This window comes from Aotus nancymaae, unplaced genomic scaffold, assembly GCF_030222135.1.
Source record: "Aotus nancymaae isolate 86718 unplaced genomic scaffold, 86718_ANA_hifiasm-v0.15.2.pri h1tg000040l, whole genome shotgun sequence".
NCBI lineage: Eukaryota > Metazoa > Chordata > Mammalia > Primates > Aotidae > Aotus > Aotus nancymaae.
In genome coordinates this window covers 17,879,466-17,893,981 of record NW_026988454.1, presented here as the reverse complement: position 1 = coordinate 17,893,981, position 14,516 = coordinate 17,879,466, and the positions used below count along the sequence as shown (strand labels likewise).

Sequence of the window (14,516 nt, the reverse complement as noted above, 5' to 3'; positions counted from 1 at the left end):
TAACATATGATTATCCATAGAGGATTGTATAAAGGGAAATAACTGAGTTGTAACACTATAAACTGAGATATTCTCCAGGTCTTAATTGTGCCAGGATTCTGCTTAGCTCTCCTTCCTCGGTACCTATATGAGGGGTTACCCACAGCCAGGTGAGGAGCTGCACCTTGTAAAGCACTTTGGAGCAGGTGGTGAGGAAACGCATCCCAGGGAGGGAGGGCAGATAGGGAGGAAGTCCTGACTATGCCCTCTGATCCACCCTCATGGGATGGTGCACCACGGAAGAGCCCCCAGTGACTGCAGGAGTTCGGTTCACGGCTTTCACGGATTATGGCTCTCCTATCCCCTGGCCTGTTTGGAAATGTTAGGAGCTCAAGACTGAAAATGAAGCTCCGATTCTGAGCTCTAGAAAGGTGGAATAAACAGCTGCAGACACAGGTTGTTCAAACCAAAATGAAACAGGAGTGGAGGGATTAGAACTGAGTCAGTGATGCCATGGGGAATGACCGTCCTGCCAGGAACATGAGTCCTGGTCTTCCCAAATTCGACTCAGATTGGCCTTGTTCCAGCCACTCTTCCCCACTAGAGAGCTTCTGGGGAAATATCGGCTTCAGCTCCATAACTGTGGGATCGGAGGGAGCACAGAGAGTCAGTTCAAGCTGGAACTACACAAGACCCCAGGCAGACTCCAATTTCAGGCACTGCCTGGCCTGCTGGCCACGAGGCCCACACTGGCACAGTTGCCTCCTTCTGCAGTTACAGTCCCTGCTCCTCTCAGCACCCTGGCTCTGCACTCCTGGTGGAACACGGGCTGAGAAGGCCTCCCTAATGCTGGCCTCCAAGTCCAGGACAGGCAGGACTCTGACAGACAGAGAGCAGTCCAGGGCACCTGGTTTAACAGCTGGGTTCACGTGCCACAATTCAGACTCAATTTGGCCACAATTCAGACTCAATTTGCTTAAGTGAAATGCATGTTCATGAAGGCCTAACAGGAAGGTTCTAAGTGGAGTGGCCTCCTCTGCACTTGTCTCACTGAAAGTCCAGGCTGTCCTCTCCTAGCTCACAGCTTAGGAGTGTGGCGCTGTGTCCAGAGGCTGGCTCTGAAGGCTGCGGCAGCAGGGACTGAGAGGGCGAGACCATTTTCAACCATGATGGGAGGCTCTGCAGAGAGGGAAGGAACGTACAGGAGTTGGGTAGACTTGAATCCTCTTGTAGCAGAAGCGGCGGTGGGAAACGGATCTCTCGAACACTGAATACAGGAGGAAAGGAGTTTTATTCGGCTGGGAGCCTGAGCATAATTGTCCAAAGCTCAGCTCATCTAACAAAGGAAGGTTCTGCCTTTATATAGGCTTATACTTTAGATATTACACGTGGAAGAATCTTAGGTTTATTGCTTTAGAAATCACATATGAAAAGGGTCTCAGTTTACAGCTTCAGGAATCACATAGGAAAAGGTTTCGGTTCATAGTTTTAGGACTCACATGTTGAAAGGTTTCTGGTTTGATCTTGTTTTAAGTACAAATAGTGCCTTCTGGAGTTTCCCCAAGACCCAGCCTGCCACCTACAGGAAGGTGAAACAGGAGGCGCCAGTCGGTCAGCCTTTTCTTCTATTGAAATGCAGTGTGATATAGTCAAAGGGGAAGTTGATCTGAGATGCCTGGGTCTCCCTCTTCACCCTGGACACAGAGACCTCTTAGCTAAGCTTCTTTCTCAGTCAGATTTAACCAAGACCTCTAATCTGCCAGCAGGAATGCTAGAGCTTTCCGGCCCTAGGCAGAGTCCTGCCTGTTCCACACACTCCGAAGCTCCTGTATTTGCATCCAGACTAGCTGCTCCAAGCTTGGGTCTGACCTTCACAGAACCACTGTGTTGGCTGATTCCAGAGAAGGGCTGTCCTCCTTCCCTCCTCAGTCATTTGTCTCATCTTATCTAGGGGGATCACCTAGCAATATTCCAAATAGAAAACTCCCGACATTTTCCTCCTGCTAGCCCACACCCCGTGAAAGGCAAACAAACCCATTAAAAAGAGTTTTTAAATACAGTAGTATGAAAATGTAACTTAAAAACAGAAGTCAAACAGCATACAGAAGACTTAAAAATCTCTGTTTAGTCCCATAAGTACTTTGTAGGAAATAAACACATACCCCAACCCAGTAACACTGTCACAGCTCATCAAACCAGCTTCAGAAATCAACAGTTACAAAAGTCATTTCCAGTAAGAAAGCATTCCGGTTCTAGATTGGTCAATGAATCACTTTTAGCCTGAAGGCGTTCTGAGCGGCACCACAGTGAGGGGACCCACCCACCATCTGTGTGCCTGTGCTTCCTTCCACCTTGCCACCTAGTGGGACACAGGGCAGGGCCTTGGGTTCCTCAAAACACCGGGCCAACACAACTCCTCCCTTGCCTATTTGGTCAGTGTTTGTAAAGCAAGTGAAACTGCTCCTCTTTCCTCTTTTTAAGTCACAGTAGTCTGGGGGCAGAGACACCGAGAGGAGCAGAAGTAGAAAGGAAGGGCAGAGAGGGGAAGGAATGACGCTGCAGGGTGACCTCTGAACACCTGTGGCCTGCAGGGCCCTCTGTCACCCCCATGGGAATGTGTCATGGGGCAGCCCGAAGCGGCGGCTTGTGGGGGGTCAGTCTGCCGAGGTCCTCCTCCACGTGGGACTCCTGGGTCTGGTTATCCCTAAAGATCAGGATCTCAGACTCAGACTCTTCTTGGGACATGGCCCTCCAGTAGCGGACCTTGCTCCCATTGCTGGTTGGCTCCCATTCCTGGTTGGCGCCCCTTTCTTGTAGCTTAGCTTTCGTCTTCCCCTTTCTCATGAGGAAAGTGTCCACTACCCAAAACATCAAAACATTGACAAAGTTACATGGGTCAATGGTGGGAAGGGGATGATCAACATGACGATGGCCAGTTCAAGTCTGGGTTTTCAATGGGATTCAACAGGGCCACCATTTTCCACTGAAGTATTAGGAGGACGATGAAGACGACAGATTTTTCAAAAATCAAGATCAAGATTTAAAGAGCGCACTGTCCGACCCAGGCTCCACGCCGCAGAGGGTCTCCATGTTCCCTGAAGCGCAGGGACTCCCAAGGATGCCACTCCCCCGGGACGCTGGGGGCGCGCACCCCACGGAGAGGAGCGGTCTGCCCCCGGTAGCTCCAGGAGGAAGCTGTGAGGCACAGTGAACAAGAGTCCTCAGCGAGATCTGCTGGGTATACCTTTGCAAAGTGGGTGAACAGCGTTCCTATGGCTTGTTTGAAAGTATCTAAAACCCAAATCCTCCACGGACGTCTTTCTTGCTTTGGTTCTCTGAAGCGTCTGAGCATGAACGTGCTGAAGGTCACGACGCTGAGCAGCCCCTGCAGGGAGATGCCCAGACTGTGCAGGAGCACCCTCCCAGACGCGACTGTGGAGGGCGGCCCGCCTGGCAGTCCATGGCTGGAGTTCCCGGGTCCCAGCGGGGCCCTGCATGGCCTGCCTGGCGGGAGGGGCGGGAGGCTCGCCAAACTCGCAGCTGGGAGCCCGAGCCAGAGCTCCAGTCTGTACCTCAGCCCGGCGGCGGCCGACTGTGCGGCCGCGCGTAACCCAGAATATGAATTTTCAAGTAGGAGTTGGGAAGAGTGAGAAAAAGGCTAATCAGGAAAGGGGCACCGTTGGCTTGGTGTGGCTCCGGCGGTGGAGAAACGCAGCCGTCTGCAATAGAGCTGAACTCTGTCTGCCTGAGCTGGGAGGCTCCTCTGCAATGCCCAGACCACGCAGGCAGGACCAACCTACCCTGCATCCTCTCTCCCGAGGCTGAATGCAGCTCTTGTGCCTTCAGTAACAAGGAAGCCACAGTCCCAGACCAGAGGAAGGGCTGAGGTGGACAGTGGAAAAGGCGGGGGTGGATGCAGAGGGGAACGCCTGGAGGCAATGACTTCTGGAGGATAAATGAAAAATGGTACTTGAAAATAGAACAAAAAAGAAGGATATGAAGAACAAGGTGGAAATCATCTGAAATTCCATACACGGTGTTTAATGTTAAGGTTTTGGTACAATCATATGTAATTTTTATAAGATTATGATTATATACCTCAAGATTATTTTAAATGACTAGAGTTTGTTTATTTTTAAAATATTTATTTATTTTTGAGACAGAGTCTCACTCTGTCACCAAGGCTGGAGTGCAATGATGTGATCTCGGCTCACTGCAACCTCTGCCTCCCAAGTTCAAGCAATTCTCCTGCCTCAGTCTCCCAAGTATCTAGGACTACAGGCGCAAGCCTCCGTGCCCAGCTAATTTTTGTACTTTTAATAGAGACAGGGTTTCACCATGTTGGCCAGGATGGTCTCCATCTCTTGACCTGATGATCCGCCCACCTCGGCCTCAGAAAGTGCTGGGATTACAGGCATGAGCCATGGTTCCTGGCCTAGAGCAGGGTTAGAATAGTGCCGGGTTCTCTCTCACTCCTGTCAGTTAAACCCATTTTTTTTTTTTTCCGCATGTAATTTTATTTTCTTTATTCATTTTAATTTCAACTCTTATTATAGATTAAAGAGTACACGTGCAGGTTTGTTACATGGGTCAATTGTGGGAGCTGCCTCAGGGCCCTGACTCGAACCCCACGGGTCCATGGGCCTGACTTTTTAAAAATCCTTCTCATGAACAGCCTCTACTCTTTGCCTTCCACCTTAATCCCTGGAACCCAAGTCACTTTCTGTGGGAAAGCAGCCCTGCACTCGCTCCTTTTGAATTAGGTGTACCAGGGTCTCCCAGCCCCTCCTCCCAGGATTAAGAAGGAGATTCCATTCACTGGAGAAGAGCAGAGGAACTGGGTATAACCCCAGGAAGGAGAGGCTTCCAAGGATTGTGACGACCCAGGGGAAAATGTTGGAGGTAATTCCCAGGGAAGGTGCCTGGGTAGACGCCATTGAGGTGGAGGCTGACTGAAGAGGCTGTCTAGGAGTAGGAGGCCAGATCTCTGGGAACCCCCTAGGAATACAGCTTAGTCTTGGGACAATGCCCCTGCCATCCGGCCTCTGCACACTCCAGATTCTGGCCCTGACTGGAGCAGAGCTGACTCAGAAACAGGGGTGCTGAGCTGCTGCTGGAGTTCCAAGGTCATTGCTGAGCTGGACCAGGAATAGATGGGGCAGGGCAGGGACAGTCCCATTCAGAACTGTGGGTGCAGTTCTCAGGGTGAGGAGAGGCTGAGAGAGAAGAGGAAGGAGGATGTTCCTGAGTGACTGGGGCAGAGTGGGGCTCAGGGGCTGTGTCCAGTCCTCACCCTAGGCTAAGCCCTCCCCAGCTGCCAGGGGCCACTGGGCCCCTCACCTCCCTCTGGCTTCTGCCACCACTTCCAGCTGCCCTCATGATGATTAAGACAAGGATCCACTTGGGGCTTCCCTTTGAGGATGGCTGCAGGGACCATCCATGGACTGAACAGAGATGTGGGTACAGCCATGGAATCGGGTGTGGTTGACCACAGACGGGTGTGCAAAGTGAGCCCCACACATGCATAGACCCCTCCCTCACCTCCTGCTCCCAAGGGAAAAACAATTGATCACATTCTGATTGAGCAAGAGTAGGCCACTAGGGCTTTCTTCTCTCAAAAGCTGTAAACAAATCTAGCATATTCTCAAAGACCTCATGCTTCTAGCAGAGAGGCAAAGAAATGTGTGAGCAATTATCACACAGGGAGATCCAGATGCACTCACTGTGGATCCAGGTCTTAGGGAGCAGGAGGGTGCTCTTTCTTGTGGGAAGTTGAGGGACAGACATGGGAGGGGGTACTTGTGCCCAGCTTTGAAGGATAGCTGGCCCTTGCCCAGGGGGAACAGGCCAAAAGCAACCACTGGCAGTTGGGAACCATGGGGCACTTTCACTTGAACCTGCTCTGCTGAGCCCCCTGGGCCATCCCCAGACCTGGTGGGGGTGGGGGTGGGGGTGGGAGGCAGCGCTGTTCTAAGGGGATCTCAGGGCCAATCTCTCTGATGTGCTTTCTAAATCTGCAAAGTGTCTCGCATTTTGTGATTTTGGAGACAGGATCTTAATGCTGTCCTCAATCTCAATGAGCAGAGTCTTTTTGCTAATCGCATTGGACAGATCCCAGAATGACATACATTTTTAAGATAATTTTTTAAAGTTGTTTGATTTTTATAAAAACGTAGAACATAACATTTACCATCTTAACCAATTGTTTAGTGAAAAATATGTTGTTTGAAGCCTCTGAAAGCCTGGTGCTTCTGGAATAAAATCTAGCTCCGGGCCAGGCGCGGCGGCTCACCCCTGTCATCTCAGCACTTTGGGATGCCCAGGCGGGCTGATCACTTGAGCCCTGGAGTCTGAAACCAGCCTGGGAAACACAGTGAAATCCTGTGTCCACGAAAATATGAAAATTAGCCGGGCTTGGGGGCGCACACCTGTGGTCCCAACTACTCTGGAGGCTGAAGCAGGAGAATCTCTTGAATTCAGGAGGCCAAGGTTGCAGTGAACCCAGATCGCACCGCTGCACTCCAGCCTGGGCGGAGTCACCAAGAAAAACAAACAAACAAACCTACCCGGGCTATAACCACGTCCACTCAGGATTTGGGCAGAGGCCGCGGAGATGGGACAGAGCCTGGGGCTGCGCATTGGGCGGGGAGGCGGTCACTCCTCAGCGCAGGGAGAGGGAAGGCGGGTGTCGCGCGGGTCCAGGCGAGGACAGGGAGACCCCGACGCCGCTGAACACTGCTGTGCATTTTCTTCACATTTCTGTGCATCGGTGTCCACATTGGGTTAATAAACAACGAAAAAAAAATACTGTGGTCACTACACGAGGCGGTCCTGGAAAAAAAATAGTGTCGTCCCTACTTGAGGCGGTCCTGGAAGGATTTCTGGCGCTAGCAGGCAGCCAAAACCTCAAATCTCAGAGGCTGGCCTTGCCGTTGCTACAGAGTTAACTGGGTGGGGTTCCTGTGGGGATTGGCTGGGCGCATCCCCAGGGGCGGGGCAGAACACGTGTGGGAGTGGCTGGAGTTTTTAACGGCCTTCCCCGGCAGTACAGGCAGCCTGCGAGCCGCCGGGCGATCGCTCCGCTGGGCTCCGCGTCTTCCGTCCCTTGGATTCCGAAATGTCGGGATCCGCCTGCCCCGCGTTTCTTCAGTGCTCGCCGCTTCTCCTCCTAATGTGCTGCTGGTCCGGGGCCGGGCGGGCAGGTGAGTTCGGATGTGGAGCCTGAGCCAGGCGGGACCAAACCCGGGGGGCTGCGAACTGCAGCGGGTTTCAGAGGAGGGGAGGCTTCTAGAAGGAAGAGAGCGATCTCCCCGAACTGCGCCGCCGCTCAGTTCGCTCCGCGGCTTCTTCCCTTCGGGTCCGCTTCCCGCGGCTGCGTCTCCCCACCCCCGGGGCGAGGAGCGGGGCGGAGAGGAGGCGGGAAAGGACCCTCAGGAGGGTGGAGGCGCCAGGGGGCTGCAGAGGGCGAGGTGGGGCGGGGATCCCTAGTGCAGCCCGGCAGTCCCACCTGCCCTCGGGAAGAAGAAACCAGAGACCCCGCAACCTGAGCTAGGGTCAGGACACGGGTAAAAGGGAGTTCCACAGGGACAATATCACAGACACTCCCACAGACCTGCTCTACTCTCACCAGCTCTCCACACACAAATCCTCCAGCACCCCCAGGGCTCCTGCCCTTTTCCCCTGCGCTGTCCTGCAGACACTCATTGCACCCAGGGGCTCAGCAGACACTTCCCATCCCTCCCCTAACATCCACTGCCACCACCCAGGTCACATCCTCTCACTCCCCACCTCAGCCCAGCGGGTCACCCCAGAGGTCTCCCCATCCATGAAGGGGCCCTCACCACCTCCTACACCATGTGGCACCTTCTGCCTCTTGCCTGAGGACACACCCCAGCAAACACAGCCCAAGCTCCCCACAGAACCTGTGCAGAGGGGATGGGAAGCACCATCTCCTCCAGGATGACCCTGGGAACTCTGGTGAGTAGAGGTGCCCACTTCCCCTCTTGGGGTCCAGACCAGCCTGTTCTTCCTACTGGGAAGCCAGCATCATAGAGAATAGTCACTGTGTAGACAGAGGTCAGGAAACCCTTTCTAGAAAGGGAAGTAGGATGCCCTGTAATTTTTGCAGGCCTTGGCTTCTCTGTCTCTGTGTCAAGTCCTGTTCTTTTGTAGAGCAGCAGCAGGCAATGGCAACCTGCAAATGAGGGGGGACCAGATTCAGACCCTGTCCTAGGTTGCTGTCCCCAGATGAGGGGGGTACAGTATCCCAGCGAAGAGTGCCCCATCCCCTAAAGTGTCATCTCCAAGTGGTGTCTCAGGTGTCAGTTGGAGAGTAGAAGGTGGTCCTACCTTGCCTGTGGCTTCTGGGTGGTATGGATGTGATGGGAGTGGGGTCCCATGGTTCGGGGCCTACTCTTCCTTCCTTTGCTGCCGAGTGGCATCTGTGATCCACCAGGGACCTCCCTGAAGCCTCAGGTTTGAGCTGAGGGTGAGAGGACAACTGCTTGTGCAGTGTCTTGGTTCCCTGTGGCCCTGCTCCTGCCCATCCCAGGAGAACCACCTGCGTCTTCTCACCGCCGGGCCTATCTTCTTAATGACCTAGAGGGTGAGGAGCCCACCTGTGATGGGCAACTCTGAGGCGGCATGGTCACTGCCCTTCCATGGCTAAAGGCCCCATCTCTGCCAAGGCACAGTACTCTACAGGAGCCACTTGTTAATGCTGAGATTTCCCCGCTGTGAGTGGCATTGCCTTGCCTCTGAACATTCACACGGAATCTGTGTTGTCATTATCCAGTTAGACATTGTAACCACACGTACCTCTAGGATCTTAGGGGGCCCTGGGTCATTGGGCACTTAAGCAGGTCCAGCCTTGCTCATCATTCATGGATTGTCTGTGGCTGCTTTTGAGCTGCAACAGCAGAGTTCAGTAGTTACAATGGAGAATACATTCCCCGAACACTTTCACATATTTACATTGCCCTTCACTGCAAACTCTAGTGGCCATAAATATCTTTGTGGAAGGTCCCAAAGAATCATTGCACTTGCTGCGGGGTTAAAGGGTCCTTCCTCACTGGAAACTGGTGTCTTCTTCTAGTGATGGGTTGAGGGTCTGAGAAGTGGCTTAATTCTGCAAATTGGGCAAAGCAGCCTTGTTCTTGATGGACTGGCTACTTTCAGCCTCCTGGTTATCCATCATTTATCTCTGGTTGGTGTAATTATTTAAATCCAGCAGTATCTGGGTTGGGTTTCCATGTCTTTTGGATCTTGGACCCTTTAGTTCTATGAGCCATGGGCATAGCTTTGTATGGCTGAGGTCCTCAGCTGGCATTGGGACTTCTCTAATCATTTCCATCATGGCACCTTCCTTGTTCCTGACAGTTGACAGCCTTCACCTGGAATCTGTTATTTCAGGATTTCTTATCCCATTACTCCTGGGAGCCCATTTCAGGAACAGCATCTCCTACCCCCAACCCTGGCCTTCAGCAACAGGCATCCCTGAGCTTCCTCCCATTCTGGTGCCTTCTCCCGGGACCTTCTTTATATGCTGGGTAGACAGGAGTCCTCCAGGCTTCCCGTGAGCACAGTGGGTGGACATTGCTCTGGATTTTCACACTCAGACCCCTCTGGCATGGGCACGTCTCTGAGCCTGTGATCCCTCCCTCTCCTACCTGCCTTAGATTTTCAGATTTTCTGTTTCTTGCTCTGTGGACCATCCCTTTGTCCAAGGTTTCAGGAAGGCATCCTCATAGTAGAAGGGCACCATCACAAGGGGCTTTGCCAACATGTTAAATCCTGTGACCATAACAATTAACTCTGCTTTATCCAAGTGGATTCCATCCTCACTCCATCGCACCATGCACCAGCATCCTCAGGGGCAGCCCCTACACCCTCCCACCTCCCACAGTCCACATGGGCTGCTGCCAAAGATCCTCTGCCATGCAGGCGCTTCCTCCTCTAGCAGGCCTGGCACCTCTCTAGCAAGGTCATGTGTTGACCAATGTGGGCAGAGGGGCAGGGGGACATTCTGGGGACATGTGTTTTCTCAGCAGGCAGAGACCTCCTCCTCCTTGTCCTCATGCAAGGGGGGAGCACTCACCTTAAACTTGTGGACACCACAGTTCTGGAGGGGGCACTCCTTGCTGGGCCAGCCCAGCCCTCTAGAGGCGTTCTCTTTGTGTCACTGTGTGGAGGAGGCTATCTAGCTGTTTTTTTCTCCCCACCCAACCTTCATCTGCCTTTCTCCACAGACGCTCACTCTCTTTGCTATGACATCACCATCACCCCTAAGTTCAGACCTGCACCACGGTGGTGTGCGATTCAAGGCCAGTTGGATCAAAAGACTTTCCTTCACTATGACTGTGGCAACAAGACAGTCACACCAGTCAGTCTCCTGGGGAAGAAATTAAATGTCACAAAGTCCTGGGAAGAACAGAACCCAGTACTGAGAGAGCTGGTGGACATGCTCACAGAGCAACTGCTTGGCATTCAGCTGGAGAATTACACACCCAGGGGTAAGTTTAAGATGGCCCAGGACAGGAGGGAGCAGATGCAGGGGTAGGTCAGAGGCATTTATAGTTTTCATGTAAAAATACAAATGGGAAAGTTATCTCACTCACAAGAGGTCTAGAGGCAAGGCCAGGATGTGGCAGAGAGAGTAAGGCCAGGAGATTGTAAGGGGAACAGGATGGGGACTCAAAATGTGTCAAGACTAGAGCTGATCTCTCCTCTGTGGGGGCAGAACCCCTCACCCTGCAGGCCGGGATGTCTTGTGAGCAGAAAGCCGGAGGACACAGCAGTGGATCTTGGCAGTTCAGCTTCGATGGGCAGACCTTCCTGCTCTTTGACTCAGAGAACAGAATATGGACAACGGTTCATCCTGGAGCCAGAAAGATGAAAGAAAAGTGGGAGAATGACAAGGATATGACCATGTCCTTCCATTACTTCTCAACGGGTGACTGTACAAGATGGCTTGAGAACTTCCTGATGGGCATGGACAGAACCCTGGAGCCAAGTGCAGGAGGTAATGGAAGAAAAGAAATGGTGATCTCGAATGAGATCAGAAATGGTGACTTCGAGAAATTAGTTCTTGAGTTCAGCTTCAATGATCCCAATATACACATTTATGTTAAAATGACCCCCTCGTGGGGGCCTCCTCCTGGGGGTGCCTGTGCTCTCCCATCCTCCTCTGCCTTCTCCCTCCTGACTCCTCTTCCTCACTGCACTTGCGTCTGCTGCCCTCACTGTGGATTTCTCAGCAGCCTCAAAACTGCAGGTGTCACTGTGTTTTCAGACCTTTCTCCTTTCACCCTCTTTTGAGAATCACGTTTCCTTTCCCCTCCCTGGTCTGTTTCAGAAAATTATTGAAAACCACCTTCAATGCCAGCCCAGAGATCCTCCCTCCCCTGCCCTGGGGTATCACCTCTTCTTCCGCCATAGCAGGAGGGTGGGCTGTGCTATCACCTTGCTTCCCTTAGCAGCTATGTGAGCTCCCTGAGGACAGGGGACACTCCCTCTCCCTTCCTACCTCAGGACCTGTCTCTGGGGCTGCCCCATAGCAGGGAGGACAAAACCTTTGCCTTGTAGGATGACCTGGGGTGGCAGGAGCAGAGGAGGTGTGTCTTCAAATGTGGGGCCTGGGCAAGGGTTGTGATGCTTGTGTTTCCATTTCAGCACCGCCCACCGTGTCCTCAGGCACAGCCCAACTCAGGGCCATGACCACCACCCTCATGCTTTGCTGCCTCTGCCTCATGCTCCTCTGCTTCCTCCTACCTGGCATCTGAGGTGAGTCCTTTAGAGTGACAGGTACTGTGGGCAGAACTGGGAGGGGAGCAAGAAGCAGATGGGTGAGGAGGGAGGATGGGAAAGGAGAATTCCCAGAGTCCTCCGCCTCCCCATGGCCGGGACCTTTCCGTCCTGACATGAGACAGGTGAACGAGACCTCATGTCACTTCTTGGTAATGACCTGGGCAGCTCTACTGTGAGTTCTGATGGATTCTCACCTTCAGAGGCCAGAGGGAAAGGAAGGGGCTTGTACCAAGGCTTAGGGTCTGTTGAGCTTGAGAGGGTTTAGCAAGTTCAGGCCTGATTCAGAGCAGGTTCCTGTTCAGGAAGGGTGTGTGGCCTGCAGGCAGCAGGAATTCAGTCCTCTTAATTGGGTTAGGTACATCATGGCAGCTTTAAATGAGGTATGACAAGGGAAGGGGGATTCCATCTCTGAAGCTAAGAGACTGTGGCAACCACTGTGCTAGGTGCTGGATTTACAGGTGGATGACAGATGTATCCGGTCCTCCAGAAACTTAGAATCCAGGGACAGAAACGAACACCCACATAGCTGCTGCTGCTGATCTGTGGTCCTTGAGGTGGTTGTGGCTATCAGAGGGCAGAAGAGGGGGTGACTCATTCTGCCTGGTGAGTTGCATGGAGCTTCTTGGAGGTGGCATTTCAGACTGTTCTTGCAGGAATAGGAAGATTACAGCATGGTCAGGTGGGAGGAGAAGACAGGGCACCCGGCAGAGGGACAAGCATGCGGAGGAGGCCTGGGGTGTAATATCATGAAACTTTAGGGAGCTGTGAGAAGTCTTCAGTAATGAACCCTGAGTTACTGGGATAGACTCTTTCCACAGGGAGGAAGGAATGTCAGGAGGGAAAGTAGGGAAGAAGGGGTAGGCAGGAACCCGCCTGGAGTCCCTGTCTTCCTCCACAGCAAATCAGCAAGGAAATGAATTCACCATTTATACATATACGTATAGCATACACTGCCATACACACACAGACACATACGCACACACAGACATACACACATGCACAGTCTCACACATCACCTTATGATACACAGGCACATATACACATGCACACACACATTCACACACACAAACACACACACATACAGAAGTGCACAGACAATTATCGACCCAGACACACATACACGCTCGTGCACACACAGACATACATAAAAACACAGGAGAAACTGGGTGTCATCTCGTGAGTTGTGTCTGTCCCATCCTGCCCACTCACGTGTCACCTCAGCGGCTGTCTCTCAGCTCATGAAAGATTTCTGAAGCCGTCAAGCAGGATGTCACTGTGTGATCTGAAGCACTCAGACCCCTTCTGGTCCCCTGGGTTCTGGGATGAAGCAGCGTCCTGTTGGTTTCTGCTGCAGCAGCAGAGAAACCTCTCCCCTGGGGCAGAACTGTGGGGCCACCAGAGCGCACCCTCTGCTCTGCCCTCAGGGCACCTTGATCTGCAGGGTGGAAGGAACTGCTCTAACCTCAAAAAATAAACTCTTTATGGACCCCTCATCCACTATGATGTCACAAGCTGTGTGCCAAGGAGCTCAGGGCACAAAGTCACTGTGAGCAAACCCTTTGGGCTTATGGAAATATATGAAAGATCAGTGGTTTCATCTGCTGGACACGACAGGAAGTACTTGTCTTCTCAACATTGGACTATGCACCATTGCTTTAGATGGCATGGTATTTTTACAGTCTGCGCTTTCAACAGTTGTGATGAAAAGCCAACAACCCCTACAAAAATAGGTGTGAAATAGAAATGAGAGCGTCTGTGTCCAATCCGCTTCCAAGGTTTGAGAAGTTGTTCAGTGCCCAGTAGGAACACAGGTCTGTTAGTAAACACTTGTGCTTATTTAAAAATGAAATAAACATACTACTTTATCAATTTATGTAAAATATTTTCTTAAATTGTGACTAAATTAAATATAGATTAAATGGTGATTAAATTGCTAGGTGATCAATATTTATTGTTTGGTCCTAATTACTTAATAAATACATTCTCGGATATCTCTTTTTTTTAGGGTTGTCTTAAAAATGTTACAGTGTCACCTTCTGGATTTTACACGGACCACTCCAGGCTATTTCGCCAGCTCTGCCTCCTGCGGGAATGGTCACCTCCATGAAGCCAGGACTCACATGTCACTTTGTTGGGAGATCTTCTTGTTCAGGTGTTGAGATTCGCTCAGGGTGGCTGGCAAAATATTAAATATTAGGAAAAGTTATAGATTGTAATCTCAAACCTTTTGGAAGGCCAAAGATTTTACTGGGGCAGGCTGAAGGCAGCTGGGTTATTTACGTTAGCATAGGAAAGAGAGAGATAAGAGACTTTCCCAGTTTAAGTCTGTTTACCCCTCATCCCTTTGTCTGTACTCTGTTTACTGATGTTTGTGCTGGATGGTCCTCTCGGGGAGGTCAAAGGGGAATTATCCATTAATAGTGTTTACTCTGGGCCTGGAACCTAAACTTTTATCAGTCATAAAACCATTGTTTTAACCATATTAATTAGCCACAAGTGTGTTAACTTAGAACCTCTGTTGTAAAATCTAACTGAATACATGTAGTGAGGGAGGGGGAGTCTTGGGCAGTTGGCTGCAGTTCACCCTCTGAAAGCAGCCGGTGATCATCACTAGCCCACTTGAATCACCGAAATGGTGTAAAAGTGCATTTATTCATCCATCATTAAGTCAGGGTCTGCCGGCCAGAGCTCTGCAGGTGGTGGTCAACATCTCAGGTGGCGACCCTGAGGTG

At 51.7% G+C, this 14,516-nt stretch overlaps 1 protein-coding gene and 1 pseudogene across 1 annotated transcript; one reads left to right on the top strand and one right to left on the bottom strand.

Annotated features, from left to right (window-relative positions):
• Positions 1 to 2,598: 2,598 nt before the first annotated feature.
• On the bottom strand, positions 2,599 to 5,449 carry LOC105717857 (store-operated calcium entry regulator STIMATE-like; annotated as a pseudogene).
• Positions 5,450 to 7,096: 1,647 nt separating this feature from the next.
• On the top strand, positions 7,097 to 13,885 carry LOC105718010 (UL16-binding protein 6-like). The gene is made up of 6 exons (XM_064360358.1): positions 7,097 to 7,181; positions 8,531 to 8,584; positions 10,227 to 10,490; positions 10,718 to 10,999; positions 11,650 to 11,760; positions 13,790 to 13,885. The coding sequence occupies exons 1-5, from the start codon at positions 7,097 to 7,099 to the stop codon at positions 11,757 to 11,759; spliced, it is 795 nt and encodes a 264-aa protein (XP_064216428.1). The 3' UTR covers position 11,760; positions 13,790 to 13,885.
• The last annotated feature ends 631 nt before the right edge of the window (positions 13,886 to 14,516 follow it).

Coding starts and splice junctions, on each gene's coding strand:
- LOC105718010 (XM_064360358.1), top strand. CDS start 7,097: ATGTCGGGATCCGCCTGCCCCGCGTTTCTTCAGTGCTCGCCGCTTCTC. Junction 7,182..8,530: donor GTCCGGGGCCGGGCGGGCAG/GTGAGTTCGGAT, acceptor TGCCCATCCCAG/GAGAACCACCTGCGTCTTCT. Junction 8,585..10,226: donor TCTTCTTAATGACCTAGAGG/GTGAGGAGCCCA, acceptor CTTTCTCCACAG/ACGCTCACTCTCTTTGCTAT.